Source organism: Drosophila tropicalis, unplaced genomic scaffold (assembly GCF_018151085.1).
Source record: "Drosophila tropicalis isolate 14030-0801.00 unplaced genomic scaffold, ASM1815108v1 contig_130, whole genome shotgun sequence".
NCBI classification, from domain to species: Eukaryota; Metazoa; Arthropoda; class Insecta; order Diptera; family Drosophilidae; genus Drosophila; species Drosophila tropicalis.
This window is the reverse complement of record NW_027172573.1, coordinates 304,114-323,623: the sequence shown is the minus strand read 5'-3', so window position 1 is coordinate 323,623 and position 19,510 is coordinate 304,114. Positions and strand designations below refer to the sequence as shown.

At 39.6% G+C, this 19,510-nt stretch overlaps 2 protein-coding genes across 2 annotated transcripts; one reads left to right on the top strand and one right to left on the bottom strand.

The window, feature by feature from the left end:
• The first annotated feature begins 5,041 nt into the window (after positions 1-5,041).
• Mct1 (Monocarboxylate transporter 1) lies at positions 5,042-18,832 on the top strand. The gene is given in 10 exon segments (XM_068295405.1): positions 5,042-5,498; positions 10,368-10,783; positions 13,920-14,039; positions 14,105-14,595; positions 14,597-14,683; positions 14,737-14,913; positions 14,979-15,104; positions 17,828-18,158; positions 18,233-18,433; positions 18,502-18,832. Coding segments are annotated over 9 exon segments (1,857 nt in total). The 5' UTR covers positions 5,042-5,498; positions 10,368-10,629; the 3' UTR covers positions 18,672-18,832.
• Positions 15,113-17,716, bottom strand: FarO (Fatty acyl-CoA reductase in oenocytes). Its single transcript, XM_068295415.1, has 6 exons — positions 16,979-17,716; positions 16,827-16,915; positions 16,657-16,766; positions 16,025-16,598; positions 15,823-15,969; positions 15,113-15,750 (listed from the first exon to the last, which is right to left on the bottom strand). The coding sequence occupies exons 1-6, from the start codon at positions 17,642-17,644 to the stop codon at positions 15,669-15,671; spliced, it is 1,668 nt and encodes a 555-aa protein (XP_068151516.1). The 5' UTR covers positions 17,645-17,716; the 3' UTR covers positions 15,113-15,668.
• Positions 18,833-19,510: the final 678 nt, after the last annotated feature.

The following is a 19,510-nucleotide window of genomic DNA, read 5'->3' as shown; positions in this document are numbered from 1 at the left end:
ATTCAAATCTACAGCTATGTGAAATTAAGGAAAAGAACAAAGGAAATGTAAGTATACACAATATTCTATGGTAAATGTGAGTCCAGCAATTTAACGGCATTTCCTTTTTGAAATGTGCCCCAGTGTGGCACGTGGTCGTTGCACGTCACGTGCCACGTGCCAAAAATAATAAAGGAAAAGTGCAAGGGTAAATTTGATGTGATGCCAAGATAGTTATAAAACAATAAACTGGGTTACAATGCATTCAAATAAACACCTGTCACACACACACACACCACACACATGCACTTACACATACACAGACGGGTTTTGCATCAGGAAGAAAAGACACAAGTAAAACTGTCACAGTAACAGGCACGAGAAGCGGCACGTGTTGTCTTTCTATTGCCCTTTTGTATAGAAATAAGGGAACAGCAAACAGAAAGAACAGTAACAAATGCCCTGATATGTTACACATACACATTAACTTTATTTTTCGCACCGAATTTTCAAAATTCCTTGCTAGGATTACAACGTGGCGTATACATTATATTATGATGAAAAGTATTTTTATATTTTAACTCCATACAAGCTATAGCCTTGAAAGGACACCAATGGACAGTCTTTAGAAATCATGGTAATTAATTTCCTTCATAGACAATTTTCACTGTAAAAAAAAGGACAGTCAACAGATGAAAAAGAGCCCGAGGGACATGGTCCTCTTCTGCTTGGGCATAAGCCTTCCATTAGTTTTGTTTTCACAATTAGCGCATCGCGGCACACACACGTACATATACATATACAGATTTACAGGGTCACACTCACAAAGGCACATATGTACATGTATGTACATATATGTGTTTGCTTATCGGAAGCTGCTGTTGTCGAACAGGTGGTTGAGGACGTACCTTTCCGCTATGGTTTTAGGTTTTTGCAATATTAATGCAGACAAGTGGGCAAGCGGACAAGTGCATGTTAAATAAACACCGAGAACTTAGTCGGGACAAAGATGATGCCCGCCCTCTCTCACTCTCCATTCCCCGCTCACTCGACATTCGCCATCATTACTCGTTGTCGTATCGTCCTGCCCTTGGACTGCAACTGGCACTTGGCATTTTGCCTACTTTTAGGCTGCATCAACTCAAGTTACTGCACTGCATTGCACGGAAATACGATACGGGGGATAGAAAGAAAATTGCCGTTGATTGTTGAATGTCAGTCCTCTGCTTCTTCTTCTTGCTGCTACTGCTGCTGCTGTTCATGTTGCATGTTCATTTGGAACACGTTTTGTCAGTTAATTTGCATGCAATAACAACTTGCCTGCAAGTGGCAGACAATATCGCATCCAGCCGCGACGTTTGGCTTGGCTTTACTTGATTGACAGACTTACTACAACAATATGGCTAATCAAATCGATATTATTTTCCAATCATGCATACATACATACATATGTATATACATACATATGTATATTCCAGCACGAACGTATGGCAATCAATCTGATTCAAAAGACGCACAATTCAGTTTTCCTATAAATGGTTTTGAAGGCCAAAAATTCTTCCTTTCTTTGCCTATTTTCGCAGATGTTTTTTATCTCTTTTATCTCTAAAATTAAAAATCTTATAGGTATATTCATAAGATTCATTGACTTCTTCAACACTTTTGATAACTAGTCGCAAAAATAAGTTTCATTTTATTTATTTATCTAGATGTCAACAGAATTGCGAAAATTGAGTCACGAACTTTGAACCCTTTGTTGTACACCATTTTTTAAACCTTTCTGTGCTCACATGGATCTGGCCATACCCATAGATACTTCACACATTTCCATATGTTTAAATGGCAATATATGTCAAATACATATCCATTTGCAAGTTTAAGTGGAAGTTAAAGAAACTTCTTACGGTAGAAGCTAAGGAGTGAACGAGATGGTCGATGTTTGTTATATTGTTTTTACCAATACACAAGTCTTTCAGTATAGTAATCAACGATATTTCAGTTGATAATATGAGATAAAGTCATGTAATATAATGAAAATTCATAAAATTCGAAATGAATCCATATATTTGTATTGGGATCGGGTCCTCCAATTAAAAGATACTAAGATCTTAAACGTTGATATAGTTTAACACAAGTCTTGATCCTCCGATCTGGACAGAGGAAGCTCGTCGGTGTATTTAACCCCCAAAAATAGACAATGTATTGTATTCGCTCTTGAGTGTCTAAAATGATGAGTACTATCAAAGGCGAAGTTCCACACACAACATTTTGTTTTTATTGAAATGAAAAGAAACGAGTGTGGAAGAATAGACGGAAACTCAACGATAATGGATTTCTGATGATGGCTGATGGCTGATGGCAATAGTGACAACTGGTCAGCTTATCAGCAACGGGTTTTCAGTTCATCGTCTCATCCCTTTACATAAATAAACGCAAAATTTTGAACATATTGTTAAAGTAAATTCTGCCGATTCCACTTCTGGTTCGAGATAGTAAGTTATAAATAGTCGTTGCAGTTTAAAAATAGCAAACACGGGACACCAATCTTCGATTGGTGCGGGGTGGTGGAGATCGGGCGAACAGGAGCGAATTTACATAATACGTAGAACATGGGCAACAACCCAAACGCCGTACTTCAATTGGGACCACAAATATCCAGCGCACGATTGTGTGGACACCTCTACCGGGATAGTATTTGTCACTGGACGCAGCAGCTGGTGAAAGACTAAACGCCAGATTCCTCGACATATTACAAAACTGCCATGCGTAAAGGTCATCAACAACAAAGTGCCGCCCAAAATTGTATACGGTGAGCGACGACTGTGTTGAGTCGACGGCGGTGGCGGTGCTGGGATAGTGTCCATGATATTTGAAAACGATGTCTGGCTACTCACGCTAATTGTCAGTACGCCATCACTTCGTGTGTGCAGCTCTAGATCAGGATCCTCGAGGACCTCATAGAAACTCGGCGGCGGCGTCTCATCTTCCAATTGTGGTACTTGGTGTCGGGAGCCTAGCCATTGAAATATCTTACTCGACTCTCTGGGTAAACGGCAATAGGCCAAATAATCGCTTGGTATAAGAGCAGCAGCCTCGGTGCCGGCGCCATTAACTATGGAAGCTACGGCGTCAGCATCTGCACCGTTGAACACGGGAGCCTGCACCAGATACCAGTTATTCTCCATGTCCAGGGCAAAGGTACGACATATTTGTCCCACGCGATGTAGTTCCATTATAATTATTAACTAACAAATATATATATGGGTATAACAGATTGTGGCTGGAACAGAATCTATCGGATTTTTGAATGATGAAATATTTTCGAGTTTCCTATTTTGATTCTCTTCGGAGAACTGAAATTGTGTATGAAATTTTCGACTACTAGATTGGATCTAATGTGAGTTATTTGATAAAATGGATTTCAGGTGTTGACAGTAAATTCTTAGTTATCTACTTTTTTCTAAACGGATGCCCCTTTTGTGTTTAAACCGCTCCTGTGTTAGTTCTACCCCAGTAACAGGCTTTAAGTCCCGTAGTGTTTCTTATCTCTTGAATTGAGTCGTTCATGTTGTTGTGTTTTAGAAACGAATCCTCCCCTCCATTCCAACAGTCACACCCACCATCTCTGTCACTGTCTCCCTCTCTCTGCTCTCTGCTTCTCCTAGGCTTATCAGTCTTATGTTTTGATTTCGCTTGTCATGGGTTACATCTTCTCCTGTGGGTTCCTCTTTCTAACCGCCTACATCTCGGCTCATCTTTGTGTCGTGTGACCAGTAATCATGCCTATTTGTGCCTACTGCTTCGATTGGTCTAGTTGTATATTTTTAGCATAAAACTAATTTGACTACCATCTAACGCACCTTCTTCCCTACTTCTTTCCTTCTAGTCCGTCCGTCTGTCCGTCCGTCTAACCAACACATCAGGCGCTTTACGATTTTTTGTTTGACCAACAAATTATGCGAATGGTGCGAATCGCATTGCCTGATAATGATCATGATCGATGAGAAGGGTTTTCTTTTTTGGCCACTTGGGTGTCTTTTGGAATACTCTATTTATTTCTTCGTTCCATTCTATAAAACCTCTATTCATTCAATAAATTAATAGTCCTCTGTCATTTCCTCTTTACATTACATATCTCATTACAGTGATCTCTCCCCTTACAACAGAATCGAATTCGTATTTTATTGTATTAATTGTCAGCAAAGGAATGGAGGTTGGGAAAACCCCAAATAAAGCTGGTCTCTCAGGATTTAGGGGTTCAACCCATACGTATGTACATACATATGTGTGTATGTATAAGGAAAAGTTGAAAGTCTGATATTACATTCCATAAGGAAGGTTTGGGAAATTTCTAATAGAATCTTGATAACGAGATTACAAATTTCACTAATTTCGCTTTGTTTGTCTAGCTAGTCAAATGTGTATGTATATTGATTTAACCCCGATCGAGTTAGGGTAAACTGCTTTACATATGTACATACATATGTATATACAATTATTGATTGCATGTTGTATATATTTTCTAGCATATTTGGAAACGAAAATACAACAAAATTTGTTAATTAAAATTTAACACTAAGCTATAGACGTTTCGTATGACTACTGTACTAGAAATTCACCGGCTCACTTCCCCTGCCCTGGCCTGAGCAGAAACCCATGTTATTTGCCTATGGACAAAACGATTTGAAATCAAACAACAGCAAAATGTAAAAAAAAAGTTATTGATAAGATGGTTTTTTTTCTTCTGTGTTTCCAATGCGGATTGTGTCAATCGATCGCGTGCTCCTCACTCTCTTGCCGACGCTCTCTTTCTGTCTCTCTCTCGGGGGCTTCTGCTTTTTGTGATAAGAAACGAATGTAGTGAGAGAGGGAGAGAACTAGAGTGCGGGTGAGTTGGTTAGAGAAAGAGAGAGATTGATCGAGCAAAAGAGAGAGAGAGAGAGCTGCGATATTCCGATGTTATATTCTCACATATTTATTTGATTGTTTTTTGGTCTTAATTTTGTTTTTATTCCTACGCATTTCAGTTCACATTTAATTTTATTTGGTCGCTTGACGGCGACATAGCCACACATCCCGTTCAGGTCCAGAAATTACAATCATCATCATAATCGCATTTGTCGTCTTCGTTGTTTTGTCGTCGTTTTTCAGTTCCAGTTACAGTTACAGTTACAATTGCAGTGACAGCCATAGCTACAGTGACAGTGACAGTCACTCCATCAATGGCAACGCCTTCGTGTTAGTGGTAATCTCTGGCCCCAACGGAAAGAGCACCAACAATAATAACTGTAAATGGTGCGTTGCAACGATTTCTCAGTTTGAATTTGGCGGTTCGACGTCGAGCAACGTGCAAAAAAGTGTCAAGTGTGAAAAGTGACCAAGTGATCAAAGGATAACTGTTTTTTCGCTGTTTTTTTTCTTGTTGTTGTTTGTTTTGCCCCCTCGATTTTCAAATTGTTATCGGTTTATTTGTTAGTGCATCATTCAGTGAAAGGTTAATCAATTAAGGATCAGATCAGGTAGGTTGCAACTTATATAGTCCTCTCATCTGTCTGCTCCACATTCAGTTATCCATTAAACACTCACATTATTTACCACGAAATGCAATTTCTCTAACTTTGCCTCTTCGAGAATGAGAAACAAACAAACCAAAAACAACAAAAAACACATACACACACACACACATACAAAGCGCATGAGACTATTTATAAGCATTGTCGAAATATATGTATATAAAAAGTTCATACAAAAATACTTAGACAAGATATGTATGTACATACATATATATGTATGTATGTATGTATATATGGACATGTATCCCAAATAGATCTATCCAAAATAGAGTGTGTAGAAGAATTAAGCAGAAAGTGAAAACAAAGTGTTAAGAAACAGAGAGAGAAACTTAAATCAAGTTTTTGTTTTTTCAAAATTGGGCAATATATTGGAGAATAGTTTGAAACTTTATCGAAATTTGGAATGAGGCAGATAGACAATTTCAGAATACGAAACGCGGAAACCCGAAGAAACCTGTCATTCAATTTCATATCCAAGCAACGGTATTTTCTGTATTCGAAAACAGTTTAGTCAGGTCCTTCCCTTGCATACCCTTAAATTGGAACCGGATATTTGAAAATATTTGATAGTACTCGGTTAATTTGGGTAATTGAACATATTTATATTTTGATTTTAAAATCTGATCGGTATAACCTCTCAAGTATTCAATTTGTCAATGTTAAAGATAAGAAAAGATCAAGATCATCGATATTTGTGTGATAATGTTGGATTGATATTGATCTTAATGCAATCTTATCAAATATGTGCATACATATATACTTATATACTTTATATGGCAATCGCTATTTATCAGTTTCCATCTCTCTCGACGCTCTTTTTTCTTTCCCACTGGGTGCTCTATCAATGTTAGTGGGTCATCCACATGGCCGGCAATGAGGATAAGGTGTGCGAGAAGAAAAGGAGTACAAGTGAATTCAAGGCCAACAATTTAAATTTATTTATGACCATAATGCATATTACCCTATATCATCAACGAGGCCAGGGCGAAAGGAGTCCCTGGGAGAGCAAAAATAAGAAAATTGTAAAAAGACAGCACAAAGAACTTTATAAACTGAGACAATTGTCTTTTCTCTAGCCACGACAGTTGAGTTGGCCCACAGTCGGGCTCTAAGAGAATGAATTTAAATGTTGTTTAACTTCTTGGTCACGAGGACAAGCCTGAACACGGTGGAGGTTCAGACTTGGTTCAAACTTTAAAGACCAAAGTTTTGGAATTCAATGCCAACTGAGTCAGTAGTTAGGCGGCCCTTTTTCCTTCTCCCTTTATTGTTATGGGTGTCTCACTCGCTCTCCACCTGTTTTGCTCCATTCTTGCTGATACGGTTCTTTCTCGGCCTGGTTCAACGACCAAACAATTTGGTAATTAAATACCCAAAGACCGAACACTAATGCAATTTTTGCTTTACTGCGCAAATACTAACCTATAGTACACGTACATACATATACATATATACTTGTATTGTTGGTCTCTACATACATAGGTCAAGGTCCCTCTACTCACGCATAATTCAATTGCCATACTCATGATGTTGCCATGATAGTGACGTCAAAACTGCAACCATGATATTTTGTGAATCTAAAACTTTCTGTTGACTGAAATATTCCTTTCCGCCAGGTGGGCTGCCACTTCAGAATGGATTTCACTATAGTTTAAGGACTGCAGTCCGTGCCACCAATTTCCATACTTTCTCCTACTCCTACAGTGCCGGGTGGGCGGTCTATCTTTCATAATTCGCCTGACAACAGTTTATATTGCATTTTGCTACCCTGCATTCAGTTGTTTCTTTTGTTATGGGTTACTATGAGTCATTGTTAATGTGGGCAAAGTAAATTATTTTTAAACAATTTTTTAGAATTATTCGAAATTGTAATTGATGTCTGCTCTCGTCCAGCAAAACATTTCGGTGGGGTGCAATCAAATCAAAACCGAATCAAATTAAACTATTTATAGAACGATAATGCTTTTTGCATTAGATAAAGTACAATATAGATAAATAATCACAACAAAAGGAAAGGGTGTTAGGGAGGTGGAGGACAAATTGTCTGTCAGAGATTTTTAGAATTTTGAAATAGGAAAAAAAAGGGAAAGCCTAAAAATATGCAAACAAAAATTTGTTGTAAAGAAACCAGAAAATTCAAATCAATTCTGTTTTTTGCTAAACCAAAAAAGGACCTTCATAAATACTTACAGAATCATCCAGAACCAAAAAACCCTCGATCAGAAATAGTGGTCAAAGTTAAGATCATCTTTCATCGTCTTTCCCTTGAATTTTAAGAATGGAATTGACGACTTTTCCCTCCCAAAAATCAGAAATAATTCGTTTTGTTTCATTTATAACACTCGAAATGATTGCGGATTATGATCAACTGATGTACGTGTGTGTGTGTGTGTGTATGTGCCCTTTGTTTGACGGATTGGAAGGTTCGTGCACTCTGTCGTTATCTGTTTGCAGGGTATTTGTTAAGTCGTGGCTTCGACTTAATGGAAACTTTTTCAGAATTTTTTGTTTTTGCCCACGCGGCTTTTTATATATGATTTGATTCTTTTCGATGTTCATTTGTTGTTGTCCTCCATTTTGTTAATTATATAGAATCTCGGTGTCCGACTGAATGTCATGGCCAAAATTCGTTCATTATGTTTCGGCTGCTGCTGTTGCTGCTGGTTCTTCGGCTCTCAGATTATTGTTGTTATTTTTATGATTGTTTGTTTGTTTTTTTCTTTTTGTTTTCTTGCTTTTATAATGCCGAATTTGTTGTTACTTGTGATAAGGCAAAGAAGACATTTTGCCTACGATGTGATTTTAATTGGTTTTAATTGCACAAAGCTGAATGCCGATTCTACTGACCCAGAGACTAGTGACTCACTAGTGGTCATGGCATGGGCGTGGCATGTCTGTGGGCGGTAAATCAATTGATGTATCCATTTCCTGTTGTGACGCCCCCCCAGATTTGTTTTACTAGTTGCTTAGTCGCTGCAATTGTTTTGCATCTAATCAATTTTCTTGTCTTTGTTTCAATTATTGGGACAAAGCATGTACATATACTCCTCTCTCTCCCTCTCTCTCTCTCTCTCTCTGTCGCAGACTATATCTCTCGGCTATTCTTTGTTGCCATATGCATTATCGTTTCGGTTTGTGTCGCGTCATTATTATCATTAAACGGCATTGTTTCAACTTTTGCTTTTGTTTTTCTCGCATTTTATAAACTAAACATATTGTTGTGCCTACATATAGACGTTACTAACAGATTATAGAAGACTGACTACAACAATAAAACGATTAACACCTTAGAAACAATTTTATTCAAATTCTAATTCAAAAGTTGCTTGACTCATTGCCAAAAGATCAACGACTGCACTAATACCCTATACCCACTAATTGTGTTAAATAAACCAATTTATTGATTTACACAATTAAAACATAAAAACAAGCTTAAGGAAAAGGTCAGTCAATGAATAATATAAATTAGGAATTCTCTCATTTTTTTGGATTGATATACTGAAGCATAGGCGCATTGAATTAGGACTAGTTAGTGTTAGTTTCTTACCTGCGACTTCCGAGTAGTTAGAACTCAAATCAGTTAATCTAGTTGGCTAAGCCTGGAATTTTGTTCTTCAGGCTTCGAAGCAGACACTATTGGAACAGTTCTAGAACAGTTTACGAAATCAGAAACCCGATAGACCCAATATACTTGTCTATCTATATATGTATGTATATATATATATATATGTATTGGCATCATGATGATTTTTGTTTTTAATATTCATATTTGTCGCCTACCAGGGGGTCCACTGTCTGGGATGAAAGAGAGTGAGAACGGAGAGGGGCGGGGGGACTATAGGGCTACTTTAGATTATCATCATTCCGGAGAGCTCTATTAATATTGTTTTCGCACTTTATTCGTTGTTTTGATGACGCTGTCAAGAGAGGAAGACACAAGGAGGGTGAGAGAAGGTGAGAGGGACAGAAATCCCCTTCCCTCAGCAAGCGCCTTTCGCTGTAAGTTCACAAAGGTTCCAATTTCACTGATAGACCTGCCCGTAGGGATAACAAAAGATCCCCAAAGAGACACGGTGAAATCGCCAAAAAAAAAAAAAAAAAACAAACAATAATAAAATAATATAGTTAATGATTTTCTTTGGCTTGCTTGGCGCTGTCTCTGTTTATTGACAACATTGATTACTTGACAGGCAGTTCAAGAGGTTTCGAGGCTTCACATGACTCTCTGATAACCGCTTTGTACCGGACATTTGCATACCATTCTCCCCGCCACCAACCCTCTTTTCCCCCTTCCCTCTTCTTTATATGTACATATCAATGCATGAGCACTTATCATTCTCATACGTCAATGTTATTGGCCCCTGAGCAAATGCTGAAAAAGTTTTTTTAATTGAAAAATCGGTCAAAAGACATCTCAACAAAATACCTATATATGTATGTACGTACATATGTACTCGATTTGGTTCGACGTTGATGTTACCTTTTAGCGAAGAAGAACTCTAATCTTTAACACAATTGATTCATTAAATAAACTTTGGATTGAGACTTTTTTCATATTCTTTCCATTACGGTTTGACTATATTATTTAAATTCATTATATTATGTGCTATTTGATTGCATTTATTATAATTTTTGTTGACAAGTTCAATGTACAGTAATTATTTATACATAGTATATATATATATACTTATATGTATATGTATGTACAGTCTAGTGATAAGGCTAGTCCAATTGATACCATCTCGCTTTCCATCACATTTCATCACGTGATTTTTGGCACAAATTCTAATTTTGTCTATAAAACTCACATTTCAGCAATTGGCCTGACTATTTTTGTCCGGGTGGAAGGTTCCCCCGAAGCATCCACACACACACACACAGGCACAACATGCTGCAGGAATCATCGGGCGTGAGCTAATCAAGAGACCACAAAACCGACAACAACAACAACAAGAGCAACAACGTCAGCATAACCACAGCCATTAAAAACAAAAATTGTTGAACTAACCAACTACAGAGACGAGCTAGAGGAAGAACAAGAGAAGGAGTAGCAGCAACAGCAGCAGCAGCCGCAGTCATGGTTCACGGTCCACCAGCACGGAGAAAATCGCAGAATGGCAACGCCATCAACGGTCCTTGCCAAGTGGAACCGGACCAGACACAGCCCATACCCCCAGATGGCGGCTGGGGTTGGGTAGTCGTTTTTGCCTCCTTCATGATCCACATTGTCAGTAAGTAAAAGTCAATTAACAAAACCACTCACGGCAAATGGCCTCAGACACCTCTAGGACGAGCTAAAGTGGCCCAGTTGAAATGCAGTTTTCACCCTCAGTCGTCCAAGGTGTTGAGAATTTCAGTTAGCCAAATTTTAGATGGAGGGGAAAACCGCGACACTTAACCAACCAACCAACGAACAACTTTACGTCAGCTTAAATTAGAAGGAAGACTTACCAAGAGAAGGGTCACAATAACACTTTTGAAACTTAAAATTGTTTTAGTTTATGTTTTGGACCATATAACTGCAAGTCCTCATTTTCGGAACCTTTTGATTACTTACCTTCTAAAGAGCAATCGCTTGGTAAAATCATATATGAAAATCGATATATACAGTGGAGGCCACGGATTTAAGACTTTTTTTTCCTTTTACTTTAGTTCTGATTTTCTCGGCTCCCAGGTAACTCGAAGAAGAAATTTCTTCAGCAAATTGTTGCTTATTTTTTTCTGATTATGAACCGTATATGTTGTCATCTCTCTCTCTCTCTAATACTTATTACAAATAGAAGTATGAACTCTTAAAAGGGGTTGCATGTATTGAAAACACAGCGCAACAGTTGTAGGTCGGGAAATGAAGAGGCCAATCAGATCAGTCTAAACAGGAACATATGTATATGTAGACGGAGACTAACCGATTTAATAATACTGCTCGCAAGAAGTTCAATATTATTAGTTAAAAGAAATAAGAGTATTTTCGGAATTGTCCTATCAGATTTTTTTTGCAAAAAAATTGGAAGAACTACGTCTTAATTTTTAATTTTTGCAATTAGATCACAGGTTATCTGCCTAAAACAATCAAATTTTACCTACTTTTGCATACTTTTAGGCTTGATTTTTTTTCTTTCAAAATATGTATTTTCGAACATTTTTGTATAATATTAAAAATTTCAAATTTTCTTGGTGATTTTAGTCAGTTTAAACAACAATTGAACTCATTTTACCAGCAATCCAGTCAAAAATTGTCCTTTCATTAAGACTTTCTTACCCAAACTTTGATCTAAATTACTCAATAATAGAGAGAGAGTGGAAAGAGAGTGGACAAAATTGCGCAGAAAGGCTTAATAACAGGGCTTAAAGCTCACAAAGGCACTATTAAATGGTCAGAGACGTTACCGACCCTACAAACTATATATATTCTTGATAAAACATCAAGCCGACTCGATATATCCATGCCAGTGCGTAATAACTTAACGTTCCGATTTAGAAAGCTACTGGAATGATATTTAAGCTTAGAGAAACGAATAAGGTAGGCCTAATGCCTAATGTGGCTACATCAATTTCAGCCAGTTGTAACAAATCAAAGGGTTGTTCGAACATGTGAAAACGAAACCGTTGTCACTGAAAAGTTTTTGACTTACATTTCTAAATTTATCTTACGAAATCGTTGGACTCTTTGCTGAAAAGAAAAAACAACTAAATCTGTCCCAATGTGGAATGGTGAAAACCAAATGTTAAAAGTCTTTCATTCCACAAGACTTAATAGTTTTCATGTCCAGTAGATTTTGGTTAAATCTTTTTAAATCAAAAATAAGTAAAGTGATTTTCATGCTCTTATTAAAAACAGAAACGATCATGATTTCTTTGGTTGGATTTTGGTTGGCCTAGCAACTGGCAACTAATTTCTCAACCATTTTGGCATCCAGCCACATGGTGGAGCTACAACAAATGGCGTCTGGTGCACGACTGCACTCATAAATCAACAGAACAACGAACCTTGAGCGGATTTCGGGCCTATCAATATCACTACGCCATAACCCATTAGCAGATCATAAATATATATAAACATATTGACGGCACTAATCTTAGCAAATCCCAATAACAAAAATAAACAGAAATTCTTGGCTCGTTGATAGCACTTTTAGTTTGGGAGCTGATTTACTATCTAAAACGTGTGTGTATACGAGGGCGGTGCGGAGGGCTTAGCCCCATGAGTTTGTGTCAGGGTGTATGTAAGAACTATCAATTGATTAATTGGCCCGAAAGTGGACACCCATTTAAGTAATCTTATCGCAACATTTGTAATTGGCCTGCCCTCAGCCGGCTTTAGGGAGGCAGCTATTATTGTCGCCGAGAAGGCAACTATGCTCGACAATTGAACGGTTTTGGCCATATACATGTCATGTTCATGATAAAAATCGGCGAGATGGAACAGAAAACAGAAGCGCTAAGAAGTCGAACAACACCATCAGAGCCCCCACAACCTTATGAAATCAACTTCACTCAAAGTGCTTAATTAATTGCCAGCTAAACTGATTTATGAGGCCTGAAAATGTAAACCAGTTTTGTCAGCTGCAAACCGAATCAATTATGTATTTCCATTCAAAAATATCTAAATGCTTGCATAGTTTTGGGAGCAAAGAGTTGATATCCGAGTGAGGTTGCGTCTAGATCTAGATTAGCTCGTCGGGCTCATGAAGTCGTTAGCTAAAATAGTTACTTTTAAAAATATATTTCAGAAGAGGATGATTAATGTTTGCTGAATTGATATAGACCCTATTATTATGACATTCTAACCCTTTTCGATTGAATGTTGTTTCAAAAACCTTATTTTCGATCTAAGAAAGTTGACAATGCATTGGTCAATCAAATGTTTTCCCAATTAAATTTGATTGAAGTCAATAGTAATCGAGAGCTTAAAGTAAAACAAGACTGAAGAGGTCCATGAAAAAGCAGAAGGCGAAGAGCAACATATGTATATCCTATCCGCCCCATAGGGCGGATCTACATACATATTGGATTTGTAACTTCTTTTTATTGGAGATGAAACAAATCCTTTTTAGAATTCCTAAACCGAATTTGTAGAGCTACCACCCAGACAAATATAAATTATATGTACCTACTGATTTGTAGAAACATAGATCGATAGGGCTGAGTCTGAGGCATTAACCGTCTTACCATAGTCTCAAGTAGCTAATACGTTGATAGTTCTTAATTAATAAACAAGCAACTAATTGTTTAGTTTGTAAACTCTGTTGAGTGTGCTGAAGAAGTATTCGACTAATGAATAATTGAGACGTTTGCTATCGACTTCTATGAACTAAGATTTTGATAAAGCTAATAGATATACCATTTTGATCTCTCTCCAATGTTTAGCCGATGGCATGACCTATTCATTTGGCATATTTCACAAAGAGTTCTTGGAATATTTCAATGAGGGCAACGGCTATACAGCGTGGATAGCCTCCATGATGGTGGGCGTGACGTTTTCATCAGGTAAGTAGATTTATTGGCAAACATTGCTAGCCCAAATCCTAACTGACCTATCTGGCTTATTGTAGGGCCCATCAGTTCGTCATTTGTCAATAGATATGGCTGCCGAGCGGTGACCATTGCTGGTGCTATTTTGGCATCTTTCTGTATTATAATCAGCATGTTTGCCCAGAATGTTTTCACACTCATCATCACCATCGGCCTGGGCACCGGTTTGGGTTTTGGCCTCATCTATTTGCCAGCCATTGTCAGTGTCACACAGTATTTCGAAGCGAAACGATCCCTGGCCACTGGCATTGCCGTTTGTGGTTCGGGCTTTGGCACCGTTGTCTTTGCCCCCCTGACTGAAGTCCTTATATCCACCTACGGCTGGCGTGGAGCAATGCTGATCATTGGTGGCATAGTTCTCAACTGCATCATCTTGGGTGCCATGTTCCGCCCACTGGAGGCGCCCAGGCAGCCGACAAAATTGGCGATTATGGATCAGAATACAACGCCCGCCGAGCTAGAGCCACTCAAGGTGACGGTAACGGTAACAGATCAGTATCTGCAATTGCCACCCCCGCACAGATGCCGTTGCAGGTGGTGGTGGATCAGCTTTATGCCGATCGAACAGCGTTGGCCATAACATACTCAAATCCAATTTGGTAAGCCAACTACAATAAGCGAGTTTATAGAAACCTAATCAATCGGTTTTCAGAACAACAATACAAATGGGTTGGCCCAATCGAATGGACAGACACCGACTGTGGTGGTCAAGAGCACCAGCAATGACGATATAATTAGAACCTTTTACAGTCAGCAGCAATTGACACCGCTGAAGGACACACATCGAAGTGCCAGCGGCACCATGTACCGACCCGATGCCCTATATCAGGTGAACCGCTCAATTCAATCGAACCACCTAGTTACCTAGATACTTACTGGTCATCTCGATTTCAGGGTTCTCTGCACAACATTCCCGAGTATGCCAGCTCCAGGAACGATCTGAATCGTTCAATGTCCGGCTCTGGGGCCATTAAACGTTATGGATCACTTCGTCAAAGCAATCAGCTGGCCCACAGTCAGGTAAATGATTTTAATGCTCGATTCTTTTTATTTACTCATTCTGCACTCAAAATAACATCGAGAAGGATGTTTCCCGTGGCAGTTTACGGGTTACATAATTGTTATACAGCTCCTTGAAATACAAACGGATATGATTCATTAGCTGCACTAGGCCCTGTACCAATATATTGCAATCTTTCTTGCGGTTCTCGTCGGATCGCTGTATGTATTCATCGGTCAGGACGATCAAATAAATGACCACCAAGAGTGACATCAGCAGCCTAACCAGAAAGGCCATTACACCGCAAGGGCAGAACATTCCGAAAATGTTCCGGAAACGTTGGCGAAAACGATTCTTGCACCGGTCGCAATAGCCGCGATAATACCAATTAATGAGCCAGTCGCACATGACCCTCGGATAATGTAGTAAATCTATAGATATATTTCAATTGATATTTATAAATTTCTTTAGCAATATATTTAAAATGGAGTTGTTTCGAAAAGCGCTTTCTAAGTACTAAACAAAAAAAGTAGGTATATGGTATACATATACGTTATTGAATTTGAAGTCCAGTTGACACTAGATCAAGTGAAGCAGTAGATCCACAGAAATTTGAGCACCTTATAAACGAGTAGCAGTCGTATGGCCTGATAGAAATACAGTTTGCTGCAGTGGCCAGAGAGGAAAGTGAAGATGAGATCGGGTCTGATCGGTAATCGATTGATTGGCATCACTTACATGCTTAGAATGCGCTTGGATTGCTCCAGGGTGTGGGGATCCTCCTTGAGTAGATCGTGGCGAATGCTTCGCAACATATCCTGACATTTGACAACCATCAACTCATTCGTAACAGGATACTCATACGTTCCCATTTCAAAGTCCGTGCTGGGAAAAGAAAAGCTTACAGTCAATTTACATCCTGGTGCGAGGAAATACATACCCTCTGGTATAGTCGATTAGGTAGCCGGCATTCGTCATACCAGGACTTAAATAGTTGTTGAACATGAAAGGCTTCATCACCTCCAGGGTGAGATAGGCCTTGCGTACTATGCCCAGGACAACGGGCTTACGGCCACAGAGACGCAACAACATATCGACCAGAAGAGCGGGAACAATCTGCTTGGTGAACACCAAGAACTGATAGAGCCAACGTTTGTCCGTGTAATGGCAGCCGGGCAAGAGCAGACTCTTCTGAAAGGGCATCGCTTGCCAAAGGCTAAGTTTATCCATTTGCTCGGCCATTTCGGTGAATGTGTGCGAAATGTGGGTACGGGAGGAGCACTGAAAGACCAATAGATTGTTTGGTGGATCCGACTGGTGATACGAGTTGTATGCCGATTGTGTGTAACAGAGCATCGACTTGATGCCAATATCCTGCGGTGTGATATCCAAATGGATCTTCTTGCCCAAATAGACAGTCTTCAAGATGCCAGCCCCGACAAGTGAGAACAAGCCCATGGCACCCATCAGTGATGGGGCAAAGCCAGGACTTGGATCATTTACGGCGAATAGAACTACAAAAGGAATCAAAATAAATCCGAGGAAAACCCATTTATCACATCTACTCCTTACCAATCGAGGGGCGATAGACCACCACGGGCAACTGCTCGCGATAATCATTGATCAGAGATTCGGCCAAATTCTTCGTAAATGTATAGGTATTGGGGAAGCCTACGATAATCCTAGAATGTACACTTTAACAAATAACACTCCAAACATTACATGTGAGAAGCTTGACTCACTTGCGTGTGAGGGCATCCAACAAAGCATCGTCCTGGATCTTATCCACCAGGCTAAGACACGTGCGCCAGTCCATGGGAGAGGAGTAAAGCTGCAAGGGATTAAACATGGCAATTACTCCTATTACTCCACCACGGAGGCCCATTGAACTAACCTTGGGCTCAACACACTCCAAGTAGGGATTGCTGAAAAACGTCGACACGTGCATAAACATACGCAGATTCTTGAGGGTTTGGGCAAATCTGATGGCCTCCAAAGTGCCGCCGACATTAAGGCGCAGGGCCTTGCGCAAGGGTTCGTCGAAACGAACTGTGGCCGCACAATGGTACACAAAGGACACCTGGCTCATTAGCTCCTTGGCTGCCTGATCTAGGCCCAGACCAGGTAATGACACATCACCCGATATGGCCACCAGCTTGTCCAGCTCCCAAGGGCGCTCTTTCTTCAGCACATTGAATATATGCGCCTGACGCATCTTCAGAAGACGCTCCTCGGCGCCCAAGTGATGCCGCGTACGCATTAGGACATAGATTCTCCGCACATTGCACGATCGAAGCAGTTTCTCGATCAAAGCCTTGCCCACCACACCTGAACCGCCTGTCACGAAAATCTCACTGTTCGCAAAGAACTCTCCCACCGGCATTGACAGGGACATGGTGCTCGGTGATCGGTACTGGGTGCTGGTTGATGGGTGCTCGCTTGCTCTCTGGTCGACTACGGATAGCAAACTGGGTTCTAGAAGCGCGAAATTCGTTGGTTTTGGCCGCCGGCACAGTCTCGAATATTCATTACTATTCAATTGAAACCATTTGATTAACATGAGCGACGAACTAACCCAACTTGTGGGATGGAAATTTCGAGGCCGACCCCCTAAATAAACTAACAATTAGAAGCAAACTCATTTGTAATTGCCTATTTCTTCGCTTTCATTTTCTGCGCCCAATGGAATGGAATATTTTGTTTACATTTGTGTTTTTGCTTTTTGTTTTGGTTTGCTTTTCAGGAGGTAGCCAAATGCTGTGGCTGCATAAGTTGTTCCAATGAGACCCGCGACACTTTCGCCGAAATGATGAACTTCTCTCTGCTGAAGGATGTCGTCTTTGTGATCTTCTCGGTGTCGAATTTCTGCACCAGCATTGGCTTCAACATGCCCTACATCTATGTGGCCGCCTATGCCAAGGAGTTGGGAATCGGCGACTCGGAGGCCAGCTATCTGATCGGTACAATTGGCGCTGCCAACACCATTGGCCGTATCATTCTGGGTTATGCGGCTGATAAGCCGTGGGTCAATCGGTTGCTAGTCTATAATGTTTGCCTAACGCTCTGCGGCATTGGTGAGTAGCCAGTCCCCCACTTCTCCCCGCTCCATGAATATCATCATCGTCATCATTGTGTACCGTCGTTACAGCTACAGCCATGGTGCCGCTTTGCTATGATTTCAATTCCCTGGCGGTTTATTGTGCTGTCTTTGGATTCACCATTGGAGCATATGTCGGGCTGACTTCAGTCATACTGGTGGATCTTCTCGGTATGGATAAGCTGACCAATGCATTCGGTTTGCTATTGCTTTTCCAGGGTGTGGCCAGTTTTATTGGTCCGCCAATTGGCGGTAAGTGTAGACCACATCAGATCCGATTGGATGTTGGCCAAAATGTTTCAATCTTTGATCCTTTGCAGGCTCCTTGTATGATCTGACTCTTTCCTACACACCGGCGTTCATCATGGCTGGCCTGATGATCGCAGTCAGTGGCCTGGTTATGTTTGCCATTCCGCCATTGCAGCGCTATGAGGAGCGCAAGGCATTTGCCGCCCAGAAACAGAATTCCGAGCAGTTGGCTCTTAGTTAGTACGACCAAATATATTTCAAAGTTTCTTTGTCTTTGTTGTTATGTTTCCTTTTTTTTTCATAGACTTAATTAGCTTTCTAAGATACATACATACATATATGTACACACACATGTATAATATATACATATATAAATATACACAATATATATTTAAAATCATATCCTTGAGCGAATCGTTTAGATTCATTTGTTCGGATTAACAGGTAAAAAATGGCAGGACTATCCTTTCTCTCAAAATGAATTGCCAGGATTCCTTCTTTAAGGCAAACTTTAAGGTGATGTTTAAGTACTCCGCCCAACAATCTATAATCACATCTGCTAAGCGGACACTCTGTCTTTTAATCTGTATATTAATGCTATACCATGAGATACTTTAATTTATACAGTTGTGTGCTTAACTAATCTTGAGTCTAGACATACTATAAAGTGGTTTAGCTCTGGTGGTTCCTTTTTGCCGAGAATCGTCACTTGGAACTCATTTTGTGTTCTTCGAATTCATCCTTCGAATATTAAGGTTTTTTTTAACATTACTCCTGATAAAACTCCTTAATAGTTTTGTCACTCATGTAAATATTAAACAAGATATTTTTTGAATAAAAAGGCTTTTCTGTTAAAATTTCAGACAGAAATTTCAGGGAGAAATCTTAGCCGCCGTCTTCGGTTTTAAGATTAAAGTTAAGTCCAAAAGTTAATGTTAAAATGGAAGTGACGGTAATTTTTAAGAATTAAGTTGTGAACCCCCAGCAATGGAGGAAATTTGTTTAGAATCCGCGTAAGAAATAATGAAATGTATATAATAATACAAACATACATATATCATACCGTGTGTTTTCTTTTAG

Excerpts from the sequence above, each read along its gene's own strand:
- FarO (XM_068295415.1), bottom strand. The coding sequence starts at position 17,644 with ATGTTAATCAAATGGTTTCAATTGAATAGTAATGAATATTCGAGACTG. Across the intron at positions 16,916-16,978 it reads TGGAGTGTGTTGAGCCCAAG|CTTTACTCCTCTCCCATGGA; the intron begins GTTAGTTCAATG and ends AATCCCTTGCAG. Across the intron at positions 15,751-15,822 it reads TCCAAGCGCATTCTAAGCAT|CAAACTGTATTTCTATCAGG; the intron begins GTAAGTGATGCC and ends TGGCCACTGCAG.